Source organism: Leptonotus elevatus, chromosome 6 (assembly GCF_054856555.1).
Source record: "Leptonotus elevatus isolate MCC_2025b chromosome 6, RoL_Lele_1.0, whole genome shotgun sequence".
Taxonomy (NCBI): domain Eukaryota; kingdom Metazoa; phylum Chordata; class Actinopteri; order Syngnathiformes; family Syngnathidae; genus Leptonotus; species Leptonotus elevatus.
This window is the reverse complement of record NC_141244.1, coordinates 13218921-13243378: the sequence shown is the minus strand read 5'-3', so window position 1 is coordinate 13243378 and position 24458 is coordinate 13218921. Positions and strand designations below refer to the sequence as shown.

The 24458-nt window shown below is 39.2% G+C and overlaps 1 protein-coding gene across 2 annotated transcripts in view; it reads right to left on the bottom strand.

Annotated features, from left to right (window-relative positions):
* col14a1a (collagen, type XIV, alpha 1a) overlaps positions 1-24458 on the bottom strand; it is a 106789-nt gene that overhangs the window by 56705 nt on the left and 25626 nt on the right. For both annotated transcript variants that reach the window (XM_086077787.1, XM_086077788.1), the window contains exons 6-20: positions 19318-19473; positions 19089-19208; positions 18762-18926; positions 18478-18642; positions 16111-16262; positions 14762-14891; positions 13996-14141; positions 13757-13886; positions 12319-12458; positions 11990-12116; positions 9997-10136; positions 6006-6138; positions 5613-5648; positions 4624-4766; positions 603-735 (exon numbers count right to left, since the gene is read on the bottom strand). In XM_086077787.1, the coding sequence (XP_085933913.1) occupies positions 603-735; positions 4624-4766; positions 5613-5648; positions 6006-6138; positions 9997-10136; positions 11990-12116; positions 12319-12458; positions 13757-13886; positions 13996-14141; positions 14762-14891; positions 16111-16262; positions 18478-18642; positions 18762-18926; positions 19089-19208; positions 19318-19473 (2016 nt within the window). The remainder of the gene's footprint in view (positions 1-602; positions 736-4623; positions 4767-5612; positions 5649-6005; positions 6139-9996; positions 10137-11989; positions 12117-12318; positions 12459-13756; positions 13887-13995; positions 14142-14761; positions 14892-16110; positions 16263-18477; positions 18643-18761; positions 18927-19088; positions 19209-19317; positions 19474-24458) is intronic.

Below are 24458 nucleotides of genomic sequence, written 5' to 3'. Positions count from 1 at the left end.
AATGTATTGCGATTCCGGATGAGCGAGTGTGGCTTCACATAATCAATAATTGATGTTCCTCATTTATGAGGTGACAATATAAATATAAAGGCGCCGAAACACTGCATACATGTTTTAAAATGCAAATGCAGCAAAAGATATGGTTAAAAATATTTTTGCTGGCATTCTAGGGTCGGTTGAATACGTTTATTTGCTGAATAATTTACGTGAAAAGAAAGTTTTATCTGTGCACAAAATAGATGATCTTGTCATGCTGTTGTGAGGTCTGATTTATGACTACGCCGCTTGTAGGCACAGAAGTTTTTATTTGCAATAAGGCCCCTCATATACCGAGATGATGACATATCTTAGCCAGCAATGCCTTCCACCCTGTTTAACGAGGAGGCAATCAGCATTTCTCACGAGAAGAGTTAAGGTAATCAATAAGGAAGTGAGCAGTGCCACTTTAATTATAAATGGCCCTCATTAAGGCAATTACGAAGACATCAGTGTTTGGAAATCAAATGAATTCGCCTTGCTCATCGAAGAAATGTGTTGAGGGAAGAAAAGAAAAAAAAGTTGATACAAAGGGGTGAATCTTCGAGTGCAGGTGCGTGACTTACGTGTCGTCCCCTGCGCTGATACGCTGACGCCATCGTCGCCGTCGCTGTACACTGGCGTGACGGTTACTTTGTACCGAGTGTCAGGAAGTAAGGACTCGAGCAACGCGCTTTTCTGACGAGCAGGAACTAACGCCTAAACACACACACACAGGAACTTCATCACGGTGAATGTTGACATGGGACAGTAAAACGTGACGTACAGCGCAAAGGCAAAAACTTAAATAAAATAATACTGTACTATATTGTAGCGGTTATGGATAACAATTTGAGGGGAAAGACGAGGCTGATTCGGTGACAGATTGCAAAATGCTACGTGTAACTTAAGAGATTTAAAGCACAAGCTGTTCAGCAATTCTGCTCGCTTCACCTCCGTCAATAAAGTCAGATGAGGCCAAGACTGAGACGGCGCAATTAAAGTCGGCTATTCCTGTTGAAGTCGGTTGTCTTTCCGCATTTGAATGTGCTTGTTCCCACCATATAAATTGCTTACAGCAACATCAAAGGACCAACTTGCGTATCGTGCAAAAGTGACCCGATCACTGTGATCTTGTCCAGATGATGTGAATATGAATCAAGGTTGATATTGCCTGATGATGAGGGGAGGTAATAGGAAGAAAGAAAGAAAAAAAAGTCCTCTCAAGGTTAACTTTAAGGTCTCTTGTGCTGGTGCGTTCCATCACTTTACAAGCTCTGAAGAAATTTGACGTGCCGTTTTCAAATCACTGTGGTGGATTGGAAATCCACTGCCTCGTGAGAAATCAAACACATTTCACTCAGTTTGTCAGAATTTTTTTTATTCTAAGGATGGGCGAGTATCGATACCAACAAGATATCAGTACTCGTGTTTTACGGTCAGGAAGTACAAAAAATTAGAAGAAGAGAAAATTGCCACTAATTTCATGCAATTTTAAGGAAAAATGCTATATTGCGATATACAGGTCTTTCTTTAAAATAATCTCTCATTTTCTTTTTGGGAAATGATACGTATCAAACGTACTTGTGGTATCGATCCTTGGTATCGGTGACTACTCAAAAGTTGAGTACTCTTACTGGTATAGGTTTAAAAAAAAGTTTAATCGATCATGCCTAATCTGTGTCTTTTAGAGCGAGACCGATATTGTTTTTTCAGGGCCGTTACCGATGCCGATTATTAGTAGTCAAAGAGGCTGTTAACCGATATTTGGAGACAATATAAATTTTTAGTAAAAAGGAGGGATGGGGGGGTTGTCATATTAGCGTCAAAAGTTTTCTTAATACAACACAATACAATACAATACAATATTGACAATTTTTCAGACTTTTCAAAATGTATACTTTTTTTTTCATCTTAGACAATAGACATCCTTTTAAATTTCAAACAAAATGATCAAGAAACTCCCAAGGTTATCAGTACGTCTTAAAAAGTTAAATGGAAACTTAAACAAGTAAATACTATAGCTCTCTATAGTTTTCTACAGTCAATATTTTTTGTTCCAAAATTGAAAAATACCTCAATCTTAAACTTTCACATTTCTTCGTTTTAATGTCGAACAAGAACAAATGGTTCAGAAGGTTACCAAGGGCCAACAGCATCCTTTATAAAGTTAACTGAAATTTTAAATGAATAGTTCCTTGAGATTAAAATGTTTTAGATTGACCTTTTATCAGCCGTCAGATTTTTAAAAATAAAAAGGCCGATACTGATATTCGTCAAAATGCCCAATATCAGCGCCGATAATCGTTCTATCCCTAGTATCTTTCTTCTTCTATTGATGTCAGTGACGTATAGGGAAAAGCCGAACAATGAAATTCACGGTTCGCTTCGAATCAGACAGCCATGATAGCGATGGATAAATACTTAAAATAACTCGATCTGAATTGGATCGTGGAGAAAGTTCGAAGCAAGATGAAGGTCCTCCTATGAGTCGTGGTTTGAAGAAGGTGAGTTCCAGACAATAACATGAAATCCTTTGGATTTCCTTTTACCAGAGACCCAAGTGCGAGCAATCACGGAAAAGCTGTTCAGCTTTGGACACACAGGCTTCCAAACAAAATGAAACGCCACCACCAAACAAAACAGCCGTCACTAACCCCCAGATTTCTCATCTACTGATTTTCTCGGCTTCCTCAAGCCCATCCTTAGTTATATTCATCTGCAATGCAAAACATGCATTTAAAAAAAAAAAACTCCTTAAAAAATGGAAAATTCATGATGATAAGATCTGTGCACAATAAATAACTGTTGGCCCTTGTTGTGGTAAACAAGCATGGGCTGGTGCTTATCCCAGCCGACTTACGAGTGAGTCCCACCATGGATCAGTCGCAACGCAACAGCAGGCTGATGGAAAGTGGGGAATTGAGTGGGAATCGATCCCACGCCATCGCCATAAAAGTGAGCTATTTGAATCACGACACGACGATCACGCTTGCCCCGAGTCTCTTCAAATTTCCCAAAGAGACAACAACAATTACGTGCCAGGCAGTGGCCAGGCTTAAGCCCTTGTCCCACTTTTTGTCTAACAACCGTTTCCTCATCCAACCCCGCTTGCTTTCTTTTGTTCGTCTCTCCACTGCGACCCATCTCTGAAGCCACCGAGGTAAATGGCTGCTGAAAAGATAATGGAATGTCCTCTGGCTTGGTCAGGCCTCTCCATCTTGTGCGGCTCTCACGCCACAGCGGGAAATTAAAACAAGAAGAAGAAAAAGCGTTCGGGGGATGAAAGTAAAAGGAGGAGATGAGAGAAGAGGGAGGCCAAATCGGATTGGTAGGAACAGATGGAGGGGAGGTAAGGGAGTCGCCTGTTGAGAATGAACGTGTGTAACAGCGATCTGGGATTGGGGAGGCCAAGTGGACCGGCACTAAACGTGTAATCGCTTTTCTGATGGGAGTAAATGATTACCAGAACCAACCGCTGTAGAGTCTGTGGGAAAAAAAGCAGTGTTGTTGTCTGTTGTGTAAAATCAATGTAAACAACTCCCCAGCTCGTTCTCACAAGAGTTTATGATGTGCGAAGAGTGATATGATGTGAACATAATGTGAGGCAAGGACAGGGGTCTGCAACCTGCGACTTTGGAGCCACATGGGGCTCTTCAGTCCTACATTGTGGATCCCTGTGAAAATTTGAGTGGAAATTATTATTATTATTATTATTTACATATTTTTTAAATTAATTAATGATTTAGATTTAAAAAAATATATATTCAAAACATGTCAGTCCAATTTTTTAAGTTGTCAGAAAAAGACGATTTTTTTTTTAAATTACTTAAAAAGTTACCATTAAATGTCCAAAAGTAAAAGCAGAAAATTACCCTAAAATGTCCATGAAATTGCCAGAAATGTCAGAGAATTGTATTAAAAAGAATAATAATAATAAAGAAAAGGTTCAAAACGTAACCATAAAATGTCCAAAAAGGCTTAAAATGACCATGGAATTGCAAAAATCAGAAAATTAAAGGCACAAAAGAACATTAAAAGAGTAACTAGAAAATGGCAACCAAAAAAAGGAGAAATCCCGAAAATTACCATAAAAAGTCAACAAAATTGCCAAACGTCAGAAAATCGATTTTTAAAAATATCAGGAAAAAAATGTACAAAAAGTAACTAGAAAATGTCCCCCAAAAAAGGAAGAACTCCCACAATTCTCCCAAAATGTCCACAAAATTGCCAAAAATATCAGAAAATTGATAGCAAAAAAGACATAAATATCCATAAAATATCCAGATAGGCAGAATATGACCATACTATAGCCATAAAACTGCCCAAAATGTCAGGAATCTGACAGAAGTGTATGAAAAATGAATGTGCGTAATGGACACTGCTGTCATATTTTGTATTATGGCGCAACTCTAATTAGCTCTAACACACACTTTCTGACCCCTGGACTTGGGTTAACGCTTCGTATGAGAAGGTTTGCTCGTGCTAACATTAGTTGACGATGTCAATACGATAACAATACACTAAGAGAGGAGAACTTTCGAAGGTTTGAAAACCTTCAACATTTTCAGGTTCTACTTGGAAAGAGACACATCTTAATAAACTCACCGTCTCCTCTTTGCGATTGGCCCCAATGCCGGCGTAAGACAGCCTGAAGCTCACCACGCGGGGGTCGTCCAACTCCCACGACGCCTCCAGGCTCTGCGTGGTCTCACGACTCAGACGAAGGTTTCTCGCCGCTCGGCGGGGGGCTGTGAAACGGCAGCACAGACGCCAGGTGAGATTTATCCGTCAAAATGTCACCTAGAACTGGTAGCGGATTGAAGTGCGCTGCTGTCAGCAGCGGCTTGGACAGATTTAAAATGTCAGCTTGACAAAAAGACGGAGAGCCGGAGAGTTTTCCCACAAACCAGTAAAGTAACTGTTTTGTTGGCTTGTGCCAATGGTTTTGATAGCGCCTGTAAAATGTTGGTGCACATAAATAAAGCTTGCGGCCTTGTGTGGACTCGAACCGCTGAAATCTGTAAAGCTACTTACATAAAAAGACTGCTAAATAAAAGTCTTGAAATGGGGGATGCTCACTTTTGAAAATTCCAAGCAAGCTATCTTATATTATATTGTGTTTTGAATTTTTAAAGCTTTGACTCGGGGAAATGGCTTTAACTCGATTAGCTGCCGCCAGTTAGACACACACACAAAAACAATCGGGGTCGCCCTTGGGTCATCCCTGAAATAATTAGTTTGAACCACAGTTGCAGGGTGAATCCGATTGGGTCAAACAAGCGCAACTTCTGACTGTGTTGCAGATTTGATTTGATCGTCTAGCACACACACATACACACACACATACACACACAGCTAGTGAATCTTTAACAATCGAAGTACTTAAAATGCTGTAAAGAAATGCTCTGGCTTGAACCATAATTAAAACTCAGCTAGGCTTTGCATTGATGCTCAATAAAAGTGCTTCACACTTACAGAAACAATTTATGTTTTAACGTCAATGCTCCTCAGATAAAAAAAGAAATTTTGGGGTCATAATTCATCAAATATGCATATATTTGTCCTTTTTCTGTAGTTATTTGCGCTTTTCTTACCGGAGGTTGTGGTGGCGATCGTTGTCGTCTTGGCCACTGGGGAAATACGGAGAGCATCAATCACATAATTAGAGCGAAACACAGCAAGTCTCTATATCAATAGCTCAGGTAATTAGATAGATACATACAAATCATTGATGGGGAAAATAGATTTTCCTCCTCGGAGATAAACAAGGACAAACAAGTCAATGCAATTAGTCAGATTCGGAGTTAGACTCTGAATACAGAAGAACACATATTGTGATGAGGAAAAAAAATTGGGGGTGGGGGGGGCGATTTGCACTGTAGTGCCCTTCGAGCAAAGTGAGGGGAAGCAATTTGAGAAAATCCATCGTATCGATTGGATGATTCTTCAATAACAGGAATCCCTGATGCTGGTAAAACATGTCTTACATGTGGTCTCTGTTACAGAGACCGCGTCGCTCTCGGACTGGTCTTTGAAGACCGCCGTCACCATGACTTCGTACGTAGTGGAAGGACTCAGATCTGTCAAAGTGTATCGGTTATCGCTTCCAATCAGGACCACCTGAAAAGGAAACACACATTTTAAATTGCATTCCCAACAAAAATGCAAGTCTAGATTTACGCAAGAACCCCAAAATATATTTTCTACCTTTTTAAAAGGTACATATTTCCTTTTCAGTATAGTCTTACGAGGGTAATAAAAACTAAAATAGCAGAACCTCCATCCATCCATCCATTTACTATGGCTTATCCAGGGTCGGGTGGCGGGGGCAGCAGCTTTAGGAGGGAAACCCGGACTTCTCTCTCCCCAGCCACTTCAATCAGCTCCTCTGGTGGGATCCCAACCGAGAGACATAGTCTCTCCAGCATGACCTGGGTCGACCCCGGGGCCTCCCGCCATCGGGACATGCCCGGAACACCTCTCAAGGGGAGGTGTCCGGAAGGCATCCGAACCAGATGCCCGAGCCACCTCAACTGGCTCCTCTCAACGCGGAGGAGCAACGGCTCGACCCGGAGTCCCTCACCCTATCTCTAAGGGAGAGCCGGACACCTTGCGGAGGAAACTCTTTTCGGCCGCTTGTATCCGGGATCTCGTTCTTTCGGTCACGACCCACAGCTCGTACCCATAGGCGAGGGTAGGAATGGAGATCGACCGGTAAATCGAGAGCTTCGCCTTAAATTTAAATAGCAGAACCTAAGGAATGGAATTGGGCTTATATACATACATAAAAATCATTGCCAAAGCCAAGAATTTGATAGTAATTGGAACATGTGCAGCGTCTGCCGGCTGCAGCAGCAGAAGTCCAAACAACATCTGTAATTGATATGAGACAAAAATGTATCAAACCCCAAGGTAAAACGTGAATGCCGTGCAACTCAGAAATTGGAAGTCATTCAAAAACCACACTGGAGTGTATCTTAAATGGTTCAATCTCTTTAGCTTCCCGTTTTTGTGAGGGACACTATTTATCTATTGAGAGTAATTTTCTTTTGTGCATAGCCCTCAGGGGCATTTGCCTAATTAAAGAAAGGAGCCATTCAATCATTTGGTAGTGAAACACAAGAACAAAAGATGTATTCGGGTGCAAATAAATAATGTATTTTATCATATGCCTCTCACACATATCCATTTTATAATCCAGTTTCTATGAAGTCTTACTACTTCAAAATTTGTCCTCCATTTGTCTGCCAGTAAAATTGTGTTCTATTGCAATATTAAATAGCTGTTGATAACCATTGCGTCAGAAGTGGTGGGTACAAATTGTTCAGGTGTAAGCCAACCTCGTGTATTGAGCTGCTCCTCTCCAAATTAATAACCAAGCAAACTACAATGGCAATGAATCATATACATTTAGATAAATTACTGTGAAATGGCATCTCTGAACACAAAAATTCCCCAAATCCATGGAAAAAACAACAACAAAATTTAAAGTGATGGAACTGGAAGTGTTAGTGGAAGAGGAAAACAAAGATTAGTGAGTTACAGATGATAAATATGTTGCTTGGATAATTTTCATCAACTGCATAAAAACTTTTCAAGACAGTAATAATCGGCCGGCATTTTGCTGATTAAACACTGACATAATCTTACATTCTTGTGAAACAGTAAATGCCGTTCAGTGGTCCAACCCTGGTCTAATTCAAAAGCTAAGTTCATCAGTTCAGGCTTTTTTGGGACAGTAAACACAGAAGACTACCTTGGCCAATTATCACAGTGCATTGAAATAATCCCGGTGTATAGTATTGTCATTTGTGACATGGCATGACTCCTTCTTGTGGCTCTAAAAGTCAGCCTTTAGATCATTCACAAGCTCCAAAATTGCATTACTGAATAAACGATGTGTCACAACAATTTTTGTTGGCACCTGATAAATGTTTACATTAGGGATAGACCGATTATCGGTGCCGATATTTGGCAATCTTTTTACAAAAGGCCGATATAGCTGGTATCTCGGTGAATGCTTTTGAACGTAGCGAATTTTGGGTTTTCATCAGGATTTGCAAGATGTTCACAGACAGTTTTTACTTGTCGAAAAAACATTTTGAACAAGTTCAGGACCATTTTCATTGTCGGCAAAGATCTTTTGAAACCTTTTATGAATCCTGACGAAAACCCAAAATAAGATACATTCGCACGCATTGGTCGCTCGGTAACTTTTCATTTATGCATTTTTTTAAATTTCCACTTTACTTATATAAAATTATGCAGACACTGGGAACTCCAGACACTTTTTATTTAAAAAAATATATATAAATAAAAATGGAGAAATTATGTTGAAATTTTGGAAAACTTTATTTACAGTATAAAACTTTAGGGAGCTAATTAATTGCTTAGTTTTTCATTCCGCTTAACACATGCTGATGACCCTGGAAGCTACCTGCATTTTTTGTTATATACTGTATATATATTTAAAAGCTGTTTATTCCTTTTATGTTTAAAATTAAAAGAAAGTACTTCAAGTGTTGAAAATTCGCATATGCTTGATTACATTTCAACAAAATTATTATTTGGTGAAGGACTCTGGTTGGTGGCCCGGTGGGTGGTGTCTGGTCGGTGCTGGATTTCACTTTCCTTTCTTTGGTCCTTCCTCGGGTCTCCTGACGGCGGTGTTCGGTTTAGGTGAACGGTATGGGATTTTTTAATAGGTTTTTGGTGAACTAATGAATACACACACACTCACATACACGTGCAAAATAAAAATAAATTTAAAGAAAAAAAGAGAGCAATGATGATGACATGTCAAATCGGTAAAATTACAGAATGAACAATACTGAGCTCTTAGAAAAAAGAAAAAATATATATATTATTTTTTAATTTTGACAAATATTTTCTCTTCTACTGCAAATTAATATCGACTTGAAATGTCGGTTTTCGCCCTCCTTGACTACTAATAATTGATATTGGCCCTGAAAAAAAACATACCGGTCTATCACTCGTTTACATGAGTGAAAAAGTTCCCACTGGCACCGCTTTGTATGCTGATTTGCACCTTCATTCTGGATGTTCTATTTTCAGATGCCAAGTCAGCAGTTTGTCTCAGGTTTGATAAATCACCTTGTGTGGTTAAATTTGCCTATTTTATACTCCTCCCACAATGCACAAAATGAACATCCCTGTAATTTAGCTTGCCGCCTGGAAGACGCAATCCTGGCTGCGCCGTCAGCTTCCGCATCCGTTTTAATCATGTTTGTTTTTCTGATGTTTGATGATTGTATGTGAGGTAACGTCACGATTTCTTCAAGAGGGGTCAAACTCGAATGTTCCTCCTGACTGTTGGCGCATGCTTGCTGAGCAAGTGCTCACTATCTGTGCTGCCAACCTACCTCTCCAACTCCCAAGAGTGTTACTTCCAGCACTGATCACTCACACCAAGAGTCCATGAGCGCGCGCGCGCACACACACACACACACACACACACACACACACACACACACACACACACACACACACACACACACACACACACACACACACACACACACACACACACACACACACACACACACACACTCCCCCACACAGACTTTACAGCGAGCTCTATCTCTGCATCCCAGTTGTCTCCAAGGCCTAGATCAGTGTAATAAAACACCCGAGCCATTCATTTCTGGCTCCATTCAGCCTTTATTTACAATCAGTCATGTCTGGGGTTTTAGCAGCTCTAGTGAAGCAGTTGGATCCAAGCTAAGCAGCACACACTCCATTCTATCAGGGCACACGCAGCCAGCCATGAATAGACTGAAATTTTCACTCAAGTAATTTTTCACAAATTGATGAGAAGAGAGTACACCAAATGGTGTCTTTTAAAAACCGATTCATGCTTCACGCCTTCATTGTTGACAGCATAAATTCTTCAAAGTCAACCTTCTGCAATACGGTGACAGCCATGTAACAAGTGCTCATTACTGATACAGTACTGACCTCCTTTGTGTCGCCACCTGTGAGTGGTGCCCAGGAGAGTCTGTAGACGATGATGTCATCGGCTGAGTGATCCCAGCTAACCTGAAAGCCGTCTGGACCGACATCACTGGAACGGAGATGTAAGGGACCTGGAACTGGAGCTGTGATATAAAGCGCGTTTACTTTTTGGTGTAGTGCATTTGAAACATAACATTTATTTTGTTATCTCTGTCAAGTACAATGCAAGTGCAATGTTGTTATTTTTTATTTTTTTAATGGTGAGCAGGTGTTCAGAAAAAGATCAATTGTAGTAAGTAGTAGTAAATATTTACTTTTTGCATAAACTGGATTGAGTTTCCAATAAAAGTATGACATGCGTATTGCTGTTTTCTTAGTATAATCTACGTGCATCAATAAAATCTGATGGGCTTGCAACCAGTCCTAGGTGTACCCCACCTCTCCCTCAAAGTCCACAGGAACTCAGTGCATGTAGCTAACAATATTTTTTGTGAGAGCCGACCTTAAAGAACCTGTGAGGCCTTTCCTCCATTAAACCAAGTGATCACAAAAAAAACATCATCTGTTTCTTGAATGAGGAGTTCAGTACAGGTTTCTAACCAAAGGTCAATTTCCCCCTCTGGCTCAGCACTGAAGCCTTGTCGCTTGTTGCTTAAAGGGATATTCCAACCAATCAATAACCGTTAGTATGATTGAATAGTCAGGGACAGGGAAATGACCTTTTAATGGGCCCGGGCTATTATGCTGAGGTGTAAATGAGGTTGGCATACTGCCAATGCAGCACAGAGAGCGGTAGGGGCAATAAAATTCGACACAGTTTGGCACTGAGAGGAAAAATGGCTCACCTTTGAACGGTATTGATACACCCTTTCATGAAAACGAAGAATAAATTGCCATCAGGAGAGAACGCTTGGGGGGATGAAATACAATCAATTTGGAAGACTAAGTTAGGGGAACATTTATTTACTTCTTCATGAAAATTGGTACTGGGAGCATCCCCATTGGTTAACAGTTGCCCATCCCAATAAATAAGACCCACTTATCGATAATAACTGAAACCGCAAATCTACTTGCAAGCAGTATACCAATCTATAAATTGATTATTGCGATTTTTTCCCCTCAAATTTAGAAAATACTAATCAGTAAATTTGTACATGTACACTGTAAGATTTGTATGAAAATGTATTTATTTATCTGAAACTCCAGGCTTATAACTGAGCCACTGCATTTAACAAACCGGTTGCAGTGTATTTCATGTTTGAACAGCACTGAAATAAAATATGAAGTCTTAATGTTCCATTCATATAACATTCTTCCATGCTTAATGTGTGAATCCTAAACCTAAGTAAGACGTTTTGTTAAATATTCACATAAAAAATTGATGTTTAAAAATCAATTCGGCCGCATATCGAATCGATTCGAGAATTGCGCGCTGTAATATCGCGATATATTGCCAAATTGATTTTTTCTAACACCCCTACAACATAGCCTTTTTTTTTTTATATCTTTCACCATTAGATCAATTCCATAAATTCCTAAAGATGTAATTTAAACAATTTTATTTAAAAAAAAAAGGCGTAGAAGCTGTTAACACATATTTATTTAATGCTTTAGTTGCTTTAAGTGGAATGCTTCCGTGTCCCAATATTTATGTGCAAGTTAGCTGCCCACTGATCCACTTGATGCTCAAATGGCCTCTTTGATGAGAGTTGCCAAATCTGTGATAGATTAAGTGACGTCAAGCAAGACGAATATGCAGTATGAATTCACATAGAACGCATGTGAACAGGGTTCAATTGTGGGGCCCCTGCTGTTTTCATATCTACTACCACAGGGTTGCATCTTAAGAAAACAGCGGCGGTTGTTTTAGAATTCAACAAGTTTAAGAACCACTAGATTCAAGTATTGGGCTGAAACACCAAATGCTAAAACAAGTGCCTATCCACAAAATTATCCAAAAGCCATCTTGATTGATTCTGCAACAAAAGGGACTTACTTGTCGTGAATCCATCAGTGAGTGGCTCTGATTGGCCTTCATCATACAGAGCAAATAGAGCCACAGAATACTCCATCAGAGATGTCAGTCCACTCAGGTCATAAGAGTGCACGGGTCCAACTTCCACCTGAAAGACACGCACAATTTGATTACATTTCAAGAACCACTTCTGCTTGCAGGTGATTTTGCCAAGGAGGAATTTAAAAAAACTGAACAGGAAGGGATGCGCTGCTTATACCAGAATTGAAGTGCATGAACATGACAAATAATATTTGCTCTCAGTCAGCAAACATACATGTCCAAAATCAAAACGCCTTTGACACACGCACCTCCTCAGTGACCCGCCCATCTGTCTTGACCCACATGATACGGTAACCAGTGACTCCACTGGCCGATGGGTCCCAGCTGATGTGTGCCGAGTTGTGGGTGATGTCAGAGAACTGGAGGTTACTCGGTGCACTAAGTGGCGCTGACCAGAGAGAGAGAGAGAGAGCAAGAATGGCGGAGTTAAATCCATGTGCTCACAATACATTCACTTGATCAAGTACACCAGCACAAGCTAATGAGCTCCAATAAGAAATTCTAAATATATAGAAGATAATAAAGTCTGTTTTGGTAGACAGAGATGTTGCTAAGGCAACAAATACTGTATGTTTACTTTCTGTATGATGAGTTCTACACCACTGCAATCTACGATAATAAATAAAAACATGAAAATAGTGTAAGCGAAAGCGTATTGCATTCACTTGTAAAAAATAAATAAATAAAATATAAAATAAAAACTCCTGTTTTTCTGACTGATTTTTGGGGGGAGAGCTTTGGTTTTTTGTTTCTTTTTTTTCTGTTTTTCGGAATATTTTTTTCAGTTTTACTGAATATTTTTTTCTCTCATAAAAAAAATATTCCGAAAAACAAGGAAAATAAGAAGAAGAAGAAACAGGACGAAAAAGTACTCATAAAAAAATTTATCTGAAAAACGGGGGAAAAAATATTTTTAAAAAACAGAAGAAAAAAATATTAATAATAAGTTTCAAAAAATTCAACCTCTGAAGTCCAAGTGACTTGTTGCAGACTCGCTAATGGCAGACCTGCATCTAAAACGCTTCTGTAAAAACTTAACTGTTAGCTTGCTAAAATCATGCCAATTGGTTGACATGACATATGCTTGTACAAGCTCCATAAAACGATAATCTTAGCTTACATTAGGATGATAGTATACAGTAAAAAAGCCTAAAACATTACCAATACTGTGTGTGTTACTAATTACGGTACATGCCTTACCTTAACCGAGTCAGTAAGTCATATAGTTGAAGGTACGTGGGAGGTATGCGGGAAAGTGTCCGCTATTAGCGAGTCTGCAACAAGTCACTTGGAGTTCAGAGGTTAAAATAAATAAATAAATAAATACTCCGAAAAACAGAAGTAGGTGCTGTTTTTCAGAATATTGTTTACCGGTTTTTTGAATATTTTTATCCTCAGTTTTTTTTTTGGGAGTATTTTTCCTCCTTTTTCTCTGAATTTTTGTCTTCCCGAATATTTTTTTATGACAGAAAAAAATATTGAGTAAAACAAACAAAATCAGAGAAACAAGAAAAAAAATTAGTCAGAAAAACAGGAGTTTTTTTTCCACCCCCAAGTGAATGCAACACGCTTCCATAGTAAGATGAGATTGTGTCAACATTTTTGTGCCACACTACTTTATCTGCAAGTTGATTTGCGTTGTGGAATACAAGCCAAGTGTACAGTGCGTGGCTATGCAACCCTTACAAGTCGTTTCCTGGTTTGTAATGGGTTCGCTGGCTTCCTCTCCATACATCGCATAAACAGTGATGGTATACTCAGTGTGGGGGATCAAACCATCTAGCTCCAGCTCGTTCACTGCTTCTGACACTTTGACCTGCAGACAAAAACAAACTTCAACAATAAACAATAAAAAAAATGGTCTGTTTGTGAGAAAGAAAAACAAGAATACGTATGTTTGCTTCGCATTTTGTTTTCAACATTACCTCCCTCTCAGCTAAATCGCCGTCATCTGTAAGCGGTGCATAAAGCACCATGTAGCCGGATGCTCCCTTCACACGCTCCCATCTTGCTTTTATGCTGTTGTGAGTCACATCTAGCAGCTGGAGGCCTGTCACGGTGGGAAGAGCCACTGCATATGCACAAGACCACACACAGGGAAAAACAGTCAGAACCAGAATACTGTCTAATATTAAAAATCAAATTTTTGGGAGGCCTGACTTGCAACTAAACAACTTCATTTTGCACTAATAGAATAGTGGTTCACTTATAATGACCCGCAAAAAGAATGACCTCAATAAAATGGGTGTCATCAGAAACAGCATGGAAAACATAATTATGTAAATCTTTTATTAGTGGATATCTGATGTGCATAAAATGTTCTGTATGAATAGCAAAAGGGGACTTTTTCGCTGCAGAGGTTTTCAGCAAAAGTTAAAAACAAAAAGACACATTTGTGACATATCCTGGACACATTAAGGCTCTCTGCATAGAAATGTTCAAAGAAAACTGTAAAACTGACTTTCCTTTTTAAGGATCAATAAAGAATTATCGTGCCTTTAAATTTGTTACCAGACACTATTTCTTACTTTCAAAAGAAGCATTTACATCTTCCTAAATTAGAGGGAATAATCATTTCTGATTAGCTTGGCCATCGAGAGGTTTTTAATAGTTTCTTGCCGTGCTAAACTGGCGATGGCACATGTTTGTATGAGACAGCTGCGAACGCATAACTTGTGCATAAACACTTACGGGTTGTTTCATATCCTCTTAGCGGTTCACTAGCCTCGTTTTCATTCACAGCAAAGACGGACAGCTGGTATTGGGCCTGCGAGTTGAGATGCTGCAACACTGCGGAGGTGTCACGCCCGTCGACAACAGCCTGGGGTGCGGAAGGGGTGCGAAGAGGAAGAGATGCGATTGAGGAGCAGATGGTTGAGGAAAAGCGGGGAAATGAATGTTAGGATATGAAAAGAAAACAATAGAATAACAATAGATGTGAAAATTAAGAGGAAAGAGAACAGGATTACTTACAAAACATTTGGAACTAATTTGAAAGGTATGCTACAATTGGCGATAGTCTCAGAACTAAGACGCGGTGGCTAGTAAATCAAAGTACACGATATAACGGTTTCTCGGCCCAAAGATATGGACAACTCAAGTATTATTCCTAATGTGCCTTTATTTGTGCTGATTTGGTAATGTGTCTTTCTCCTGATATTCATAGATGACAGGAATATAAAAGGATCAGTGCATGCGCTTCATCCGTCAGCCCTTCATACTTTAAAAATGGAGGGCATTTTTCTTTTTGGCACTAATGCATGCAAAGTTTTTTGTTTTTTTCCTTCGGAGTGTATAAACAATACAGTATGGACAAAAGTTTTGGGGTGCTTAGCCATTTCACATTGAAGTAAAAAATAATTAAAATTTGAATAAACAATCTAGTTGATTCCGCCCTTAACTCATTCACTACCATTGACGGCTATAGACGTCAAAAATTCATTTGAACTATTTCTATTAATTTAACTTCTTTTTCTTCACTTTTGTTAACAAGAGTATGAAAACCTAGATTTTTAAAGATTTATTTAGAACAGATATAAAATGTGTGATTAATCATGAGTTAACTAGTGAATTCATATGATTAATTAAGATTTTTTTTAAAAATCATCGCCTGACGCCCTTAATTTTTAGCAAGCTTTTTTTTTTAAATCACGTCAGGCGATTAATTTTTTTTCATTGTAATTAATCGCATGACTTCAATAGTTAACTCACGATTAATCACAAATGTTATATCTGTTATAAATGAACGCTAAAAAATTTTTTCTAGGGTTTCATACTCAAAAAAACAAAACAAAAGTGGAATTTTTTTTTTAACGAATTGAAATAGTTAAAATAAATTTTTGACATCTATAGCCATCAATGGCAGTGAAAGAGTTAAGAAGTTTTCAAAGAATTTGGGTTCAGAGAATATCAAGGGCTATTGCTGAGAAATTATTGATTAAATAATTGATTAGGAGGTATCGCCACAGGGAAAACAGAGTAAATAGCAGTAAAATGTCTTGGCAGAATTGGGTTTTGACAACAAAATAAAAGCCCTTTACCTCCTGTGGTTGCCCTCCATCAACAGGGAAATAAACCACTCTGTATTTTTCAACATTTCCAGGGGAGTGGCGCCATGTAACTCGAAAGCTCCTGGCAGTGACCTCTGATGTCACCAAGTCTGACGGTGGTCCAATTCTCTCTGGTGGCTGTTCTGGAAGGGGGAAAAAAGGTGGAAAACCTGACACATTGACATTAGAGAAGGCATAGATGCAACCTTATATGAACAGATATGGGAATAATTTCCTTAAAAAGGAGCGCGCTTTGGGATAATGACTAAAGGGACAAGATGTAATTACAATTTTTCTATTATCTCTGGCTTCTTCGGCTCAGTATTTGTAATGAATGACTTTGGACTCATTAAGACACATTGTACTGTATTAGAGTTGATTTGATTCATGTTCAATTTTCTATGGAGGCCAATAATGATGACAAGGTCTTGACCTAACCAAGAGGTTTCTATCTGCAATTAGGCTTTGAATATTTTTTTGAAGGTCAAATACTTTTTCTTTTTTGTCTTTTTTAATATAGGCCTATCTATACTACAGTAAAGATATGTTAATTTAAGTTAAGGTCTACATCATAATGATATAGGTGCAAGAAATTCCCCTTATTACCAGGGGTGAAAGTGGCTAAAACATCTTGCCGGAACTCCCTGACATAAAAGTCGCCGAGCAACCAGAATTTTATTTTTTTTATTTTTTTTTGTGGAGGGGTTGAAACATCCTCAAACCACCGAAATGCTTAAAGAAAACCGTGTTTGGCACAGTTATACCGAAAAGACACAATTAAAAACACAACAGGTTTTACACACGCATTAGGCTACTGCACTCACTGCAACATGATTGTAACAAGGCATCTGTGAGAAACTTATTTTGATTCCAAATTTAAATTGTTTTCATTGATGTGCAAAATAACAGATAACAAAAACACAGACGTGCGCACGTCGACGTGACTCGTCAGATACACAGAGAACGGTGCCGGTGGACAGATAAATAATAGATATCGGTGGAAACTGATTACGCTACACAAGCACACGAACAATTCAGAAGCACTTTATGCTATGTTCACACCAAAAGAAGGGGAAGTGTTCCACTGTTGTGCCTAAAGTATTTACCCCCTGCCGTGAGATATTACAACTTGTACCACAGAAAAGTGGAGTTTCTTCAAAAAGGTTCAACTTCAAACATCTGGAACAAAACAGAAAAACCATAACATTCAGTCGTCTGAGCTTTTTCTATGTATATCTGAGATTTCCTACTGTGTGCTTAGTCATTGAATGCACCTAGAGTCCACTGCAGCGCGAGTGCTTGCTTTTGTTTTGCTGCTCCGAGATAAATACTTTTTTCATGTTTCAAAACAAAGCCCACGTGTGTTTTCATGTATTTATTGAAAAATACCCGCGGGAGGGGATGCATTTTTATACGGGGGTTAGTGGCTGCCCGTGTTGTTGCACTCCAGGTGGCAACAGACAGGACGCTGTGTGTGACGTAGTCCTTCCCCGAAGCCGATGTGGCACATATTTCAGCCCATCAGGCGAAGAACGTTCAACATTTTTCAACCTTGGCGAATATGAAACGAAACGTGAATTGAAGAAATAAATATATATATATATATATATATATATATATATATATATAAAGAGAAATCAATTGGTTGTTCATTATTAAGTCAAATGTCTTATTTTCTCTTTTGTATTCATAATTGCTCAGATTACTAATAGATTAGATTAGAAAAACTGCTCCCCAAAGAAAAAAAGTCCGCACATTTTTATATATATATATATATATATATATATATTTTCTTAAGACTGCAGGGAGCAGGAGCATATCCCAGCTGACAAGCGGCAAACTACACCCTGATCTCATTAGTTCCAGGTGTGATTTTGCCTATTTCCCACTAGTCCCGAATGCAACATTTACCTTCTTCCTGGAGGGGCAACAGTGAATTACAGTAGCAAAAAAGCCATCATATAACATTCTGCAGGTCGAACAAGTCGTAAGTGACTAAAAAAAGAAAAATGGAATTAAAAGTAAAACTTCACATTTAAACGTGAAATAAAACTCACATAATCCTTAAAAGTAGTCAAACTTGTTTATAGATTCACTACACAATTTTAATCAATAATTTTTTATGTAAAAATTAGGTACAGTAGGTATTGGTGTTTTGAAAAGTAGCTTCTTAAGTGTTTCATTAATCGTCATATGTCAAGATATGAGTTTCACTTCTGGAATTAAACAACCGAAATAAATTAACTTTTCTACTGTTTCTATTTGAATTTATTGAGATTGGACCAACACTCCTTGGCTCATGTAGTCCTTCCCAGTCAGTTAGCCTGCGATTTACTTAGTGTGCCATTGTCCACTTACGTTCCTTAATGTCCTTGTCTTGCTGCTCCACTTGCTCACACACCGTTCTCGTCAACCCTTCAACGATGGAGCTCATAACATTGAAGTCAGCAACATTATATACGTGAGAGTCATCTGGCTCTGAGGCGATGGAGCGCAACTCGTTCTCATCAGCATTCTTTACACCTGCGAAGGGAGAGGGAATGCACGCGGGGATTTTACTCCATTCTAACCGTGGGCACTTGCGCGGGGCTATAACAGGATAATTCACAACTCCTGTCAAGCCGGTGTGTGCCCAATCTCACCAATTGCAAACAGCTCAACCCCAGCTTTTTGCAGGCTTTCTGCAGGCGCCAGAACATCATCCTGAGACTTCCCATCAGTAATGAGGATCCCGATTTTAGGTACACCATCGCGGGCGCCAGACTCAGGCTTGAAACAGTTCTCCAAGATATAGGACAGTGCGAGCCCTGGGGAGAGACAAAGGATAAAAGGTGGCACATATATAAAACGAGAGCGGTGGTGGAGGAATAAAAGATCGTAGGAGAATATGGAGACCAACGAGAGGGGCAATGAATTGAAATGTTATTAGGGATTTGGATCAAATAAACATGGAAAGAATAAAACAGTACCCGTGAGAGTGTTTCCTCCTTTGTAAGGAAGGTTCTTGACAGCATCAACAACAGCTTCTTTTGTAGTGAAAGCATTGAGGTGCCACTCGATCCTGGGATCGCCACTATACTGAGCCAGGCCTACAATCACACGTAATCTTTCACAGTGAAAATGCAAAGGTAATGAAGACCTTTTTACAAGCCTCCAAAAGGAAAAAGTTTCATAATGGAAAGCTGATGGTCGCCGTACCTATCCTGGTCTTATCAATGGCAACTTCAAAGGCGTTGACCAAGTTTTCCAGGAACATGCGGACCAGCCGGAAGTTGAGCCGACCGATACTCCAAGAGCCATCGACCAGGATCACAATGTCTGCTATGGATTCAGTGTGGCACACAAACTGGTCCACTGGAAAGACAAGAGATTCATTACAAACTAAATGCTAGAATCATATTTATTAAAGCAAAAAAACCTCCACCAAGTTCTGTTGGGGAAAAAAAAAACGATTTGCAGGATTATACTCTTCTGACTCCAGTTCTATTGCATAAGATAATTACAAAGTGGTTGACACTTGCCACACACAGCTGGCTTTTTCTCACTGGAGCTGCTACAGGAAATCCTGATGATCACTACGACATTTGGCCAATTAAAATTGACTATAACATTACAACAGCTATAAGTGAAAACCAGTCACATGGTCTGCAAAGGAAATCCCATTGGCCATGTGCCAAGTCTTCTACACACGTCTGACTGTAACACACACTTTTTTCCCCTCAGATTTTGGCTGGTTCTGTGACTTATCCCGCTACTTAGGTTCAATTTGCAAATGTAAAAAATTTGAACCTGTACTGCCACCCAAAATCCTCTCTAAGCTCTACTGTTCTTGGTTTCAGTTTTTGTAAAATACATTTCTCCCAAAAATGTGACTCATACTCCGGACCAACTTATGTGTTTTTCTTTTTTTCTTCTTCATGATGCATGTTTTGACCGATGTGATTGATACTACGGAGCAACTTGTGGTCTGAAAAATATTTATAATAAATTTCATGGTAATATGTTACACAACGGTCTAAACAAAACAGGCTGCATTTTTGTTGCCAGCGCAAATCAGCACAGGAAGCTGTATAACTCTGCATGGAGGGTGGTTAGATCAAGTGTTGGTATTTTTGCAGGAAAAACATAGGCGGCTTGTACCATTGTGGCTGTAAACACTGCCGACTTGATTCTTCACCAATCGAAGCGGCTCCTCTCATTCCCTTTAAATGCAACGCATGAGAGGCGCAACGGCAGTTCTTGACATGATGGAAGAAGAAATGTATTCGTTATAGTCCGGCGGGAGGTCGCCGTACACAATGTATGTTTCTAAGGAACTGCAACCAGACTTTCACGGGTGGCTGAAGTAAAGTTGGCCAGGGAGACCGCAGACGTGTTATGTGAAGCGGGCACATGGAGACCACCTTCCACCCGATCATTGGTCGGAGCCGCGGCCAGTGGGATCATTTGACAATTATACGATAAAGACGACGCGAATAACGCATTCAATGAGTTGATTTCTGCGATGATTCCGAGAAATTGTGTTCAAGTCATTGGGGCAATGTGTGCTCTTCCTGATTTGACAGAATGTCCCTATTTAAGTGTAGTGAGTGCAGAAATTGTGAAAATATGTGCAGATGACAAAAGTCAAAGGGAGGATTAAAAAAAAAAAAAAAAGGCTTCTAGGAAGAAAACCCAATAATTTCAGCAGGCTACATAGTCAATATTGTAACGTAGCTTACAAAGGCAATGATGAGATCAAATTCATTGCGAAAGCATCTCCGCTTTTACACCGTCATAAGCAGATCAACAAGTTCGTTTGGACCACGCGGAACAAACTTTTGACAAATTCAGCGCGGCTGTGATAAAAGATTGCACACGTACTCACAGCGTAATCATCTGACAAATTGTCACATTAACTCTGCCCAATGTTTTGAAAAATGATCCACAATCACATATTCAATATACATTATTTCTGCAATCATCTGGCTATTGACTCACACCCATGCACACAAATAATACACGGGCAGACATAGGAAGGGGACAGCAACTCAAAGCCCCGCCTGGCGCCTACACATAAATATGCGTACAATGTTGTTGATGTCAGAGAGATTGTTCGCTTGCCACTGCGATTCATGCTGATCCATCTCATCGCTACACACCGCCTGCCTTGCAGACAACAGCCGGCTGGTCAAAGGTGCCTCTTCTCCCCCAAAGTCCCATCTGCCATAGTTCTTCGTCTCTCTTTTTTCCCCACCACCAACATCCCCTCATCTCCCCTCTCGTCTAACACTTTCTCTCTTTCAGATTGAAATTACACATCCTGAGGAAAAGTGTGAGCTCATTTATGACACGCGACTTGAAAAAATGAAGAAATGAGAGACGGGGAGAGAGCAACAAGTCTTGGCTATAACAAGTTCTGTTCTGTTTTTTTTAATTCTGTAATGTCAATCCAAAAAAGTCTTGCCAAAGCAATTCTGTAAAATAAAAAGTAAAATAAATAAATAAAAAGAAGCTGAACAGCATAAAGTTGAGAGCAAGTAAAGTTCTTCCTCATGAAAGTTATTTGGACACAGTCAGGCTGGAATAGAAAAGATCCTCCAGCAAAATTGCCAAAAAGTTATCGGCATGGAATTGATCACAATTACTTGATAAAAAAAAGAAGAAGAAGAAAACGTCGAATCACAATTCCAGGCATACTTAACAAATGGTGCTCATTTCAGTGGGTTTTAAGGAAAACACATCTGGACTTTTCTCCTTCCCATTCAAGCATGCTAAACTGTCTGTGATTTACCAGGTGCTAAACAATGTTGCTGGGTGAACTATAGTCGAACCTTATTTGCATATAAACTCATGATTAGCAAAGCTACTGCCGTAACTGATCCTGTTTTCATGCAAGTACAAAAAATGGATGAGCCTCAACCACAATTGGTTTGCAAACACATGGTTAAAGTGACGGTCCACCTGGCGTAAGAGATCAAACACAAAGCAGACCAATGGGGAAAAGGATGTGGCTCCCAGACAATCGGATTATCAAGCAGGAGTGCTGAAATTGTTAGTAAAACTGTGAAAGCTGCAACAGGAGGCCATGGTTGCCTGCCAGACACCTCAAACAGCGACAGCACACGCGCACAGGTCATAAACTACACCAAGAGAATGAAATGGAGACACACATCAAAAGTTGTTAGAGGTCGTAACACGTACTGGTATCAGACACTCACTCTCAAAGTGTGTAAAAGTTTAATAGAGCCATCCATTAAATCCCAAGGCTTGAAATAAGTGTCATCGCAGCGCGAGCTAGAATTGACATTTTGTGTAATGTATATTTGGTTGAAAATAGTTTGATTTCCAAAAAAAAGAGGACACTGGGCTACATAAATGATTCTCAACGTTTATTCAAAGATGCCTCCTCTGTATGAGTAGACAATAAAACAAAAAGCGTATTTGTCTTTTGAAGTCTTAATTAAATGAATAAATAAAGACAAAATGGTTTGGTTTGGGAACGCAGAGCGCTACCAGTGAGCTAAAATTTTGGACCGCCGGCACATCTTGGCACTGTAGTTGAATACTCAGGAAGTGATGTAGTTAAAAAGAAAACCTGCTTTTTTCTTTTAAAAAATTAATTAAATAAAAAAAATACTTTTTTCATATATATATCAACAAGTGTAATTTGGCTATATTTTGAGTCATGTGATTTAAAAAAGTGGCTAAGGTGGTCTGAGAGGACCAAATAGTAAACTGGGTTATGTACAACGTGAATTTAAGAAATAAATATATAATATATAAAAAAGAGAAATCAATTGGTTGTTCGTTAGTAAGTGAAATGTCTTATTTTCTATTCATAATTGCTCGATTATTCAAAGTTTCAATTGGATATTCAAAAACTAAATTAGTTCATTAGAAAAACTGCTCCCCCAAGAAGAAAAGTTGTTTTGAGCCTTGCATCCACACATTTTTATATATTTTTATTTATTTTTTTTTTCCCAGGGAGCTGGAGCATATCCCAGCTGACAAGCAGCAAACTACATCCTGGATCTCATTAGCTCCAGGTGTGATTTTGCCAATTTCCCACTAGTCACGAATGCAACATTCACCTTCTTCCTGGAGGGGCAACAGTGAATTACAGTAGCAAAAAGCCATCATCTAACATTCTGCAGATCGAACAAGTCCTAATCCCGGGTGGCTAAGTGACTGACAAAAAAAAAATGGAATTAAAAGTTAAACTTCACATTTAAATGTGAAATAAAACTCACTTAATTCTTAAAAGTAGTAAAACTTAGTCAGCTCTTAAAACAAAGACTGTTAAAATTCCCAGCATCTTTCCAGGTTGCTGTTTCCTCGCTCTATTTTCATTAACTGTTGCTTCTCACCACGCAGCCTTGATTTATTGCCGATTTCGTTTTCGCCAAGGATCAGACAGAATGCGCTGCCATTTCAGTCTCTCTCTCTCTCTCTCGTGAGGTTTTATGTCCTCCCCACCACTGTGATTACATTGCAGCGGCTGAAATTAATGTCAAGAACAGTGACGGTTATGCAGATGGCCTGACAGTAGAAATGGTCTCCACATGACACCGACATTTCACTTTCTTAATCAACTTTGGATTCCTGGCTAAAACTCATTTTAAAATAGCAGTCCCCCCCCCCACACACACACATACACACAACCATGATAATTTATTGCAAAGATAATCAAAATCCGTTAAAGTTGTTTTTCATTAAATTGATGTTCAGTCTTGATGTAAGATAACTCATATACACAAAATGATAATGGGATACTGCACTGTCTCGCTGTATATGGCAGCAGAGTTGCAAAAAGGTATCCCCTCTTGTCATAAGTCAGATGGAATAGGCTGCAGCACTCCTGTGACAAAGGATATGTTGGAAGCAAAGCCTGAAAATGAAAAGCTTCCTGTATGTGTTGGATAAAGCTTCAATCCAACGTTTCATTTGTAGTCTTTGTTTCATCCATGTTGAAAATAAGGATAACACTTAAAAGAATATCACAACCTTATTTAGTGAAGTAGCGAATGCTCACAAGCGGCTGAAAGAGCTGAAAGGTCTTTTAGAGAACCGTGACTCAAAAAGGAGGATTTTCTCTTGAGTGGGTAAATGTATTCGATCAAGCAACATGACAAGGATTGTGACGTCTGCCGTTTACTTAGTGATCCTCAGAGCACCTTAGTAAACTCAGCCACTCATTGCTATTCATGCAGGAGTGTGTTGGCCTGCCATGGGAGAATGTGATTTATTGGATTATACGGCATAATCCCGCCGATGTATTTTGACAGTTTGCCTCGTTCCACGAATGACCTTTCTTGACATCTTGAACTTCAATCGACTGCCTTGTTCTGTTTCGCCTC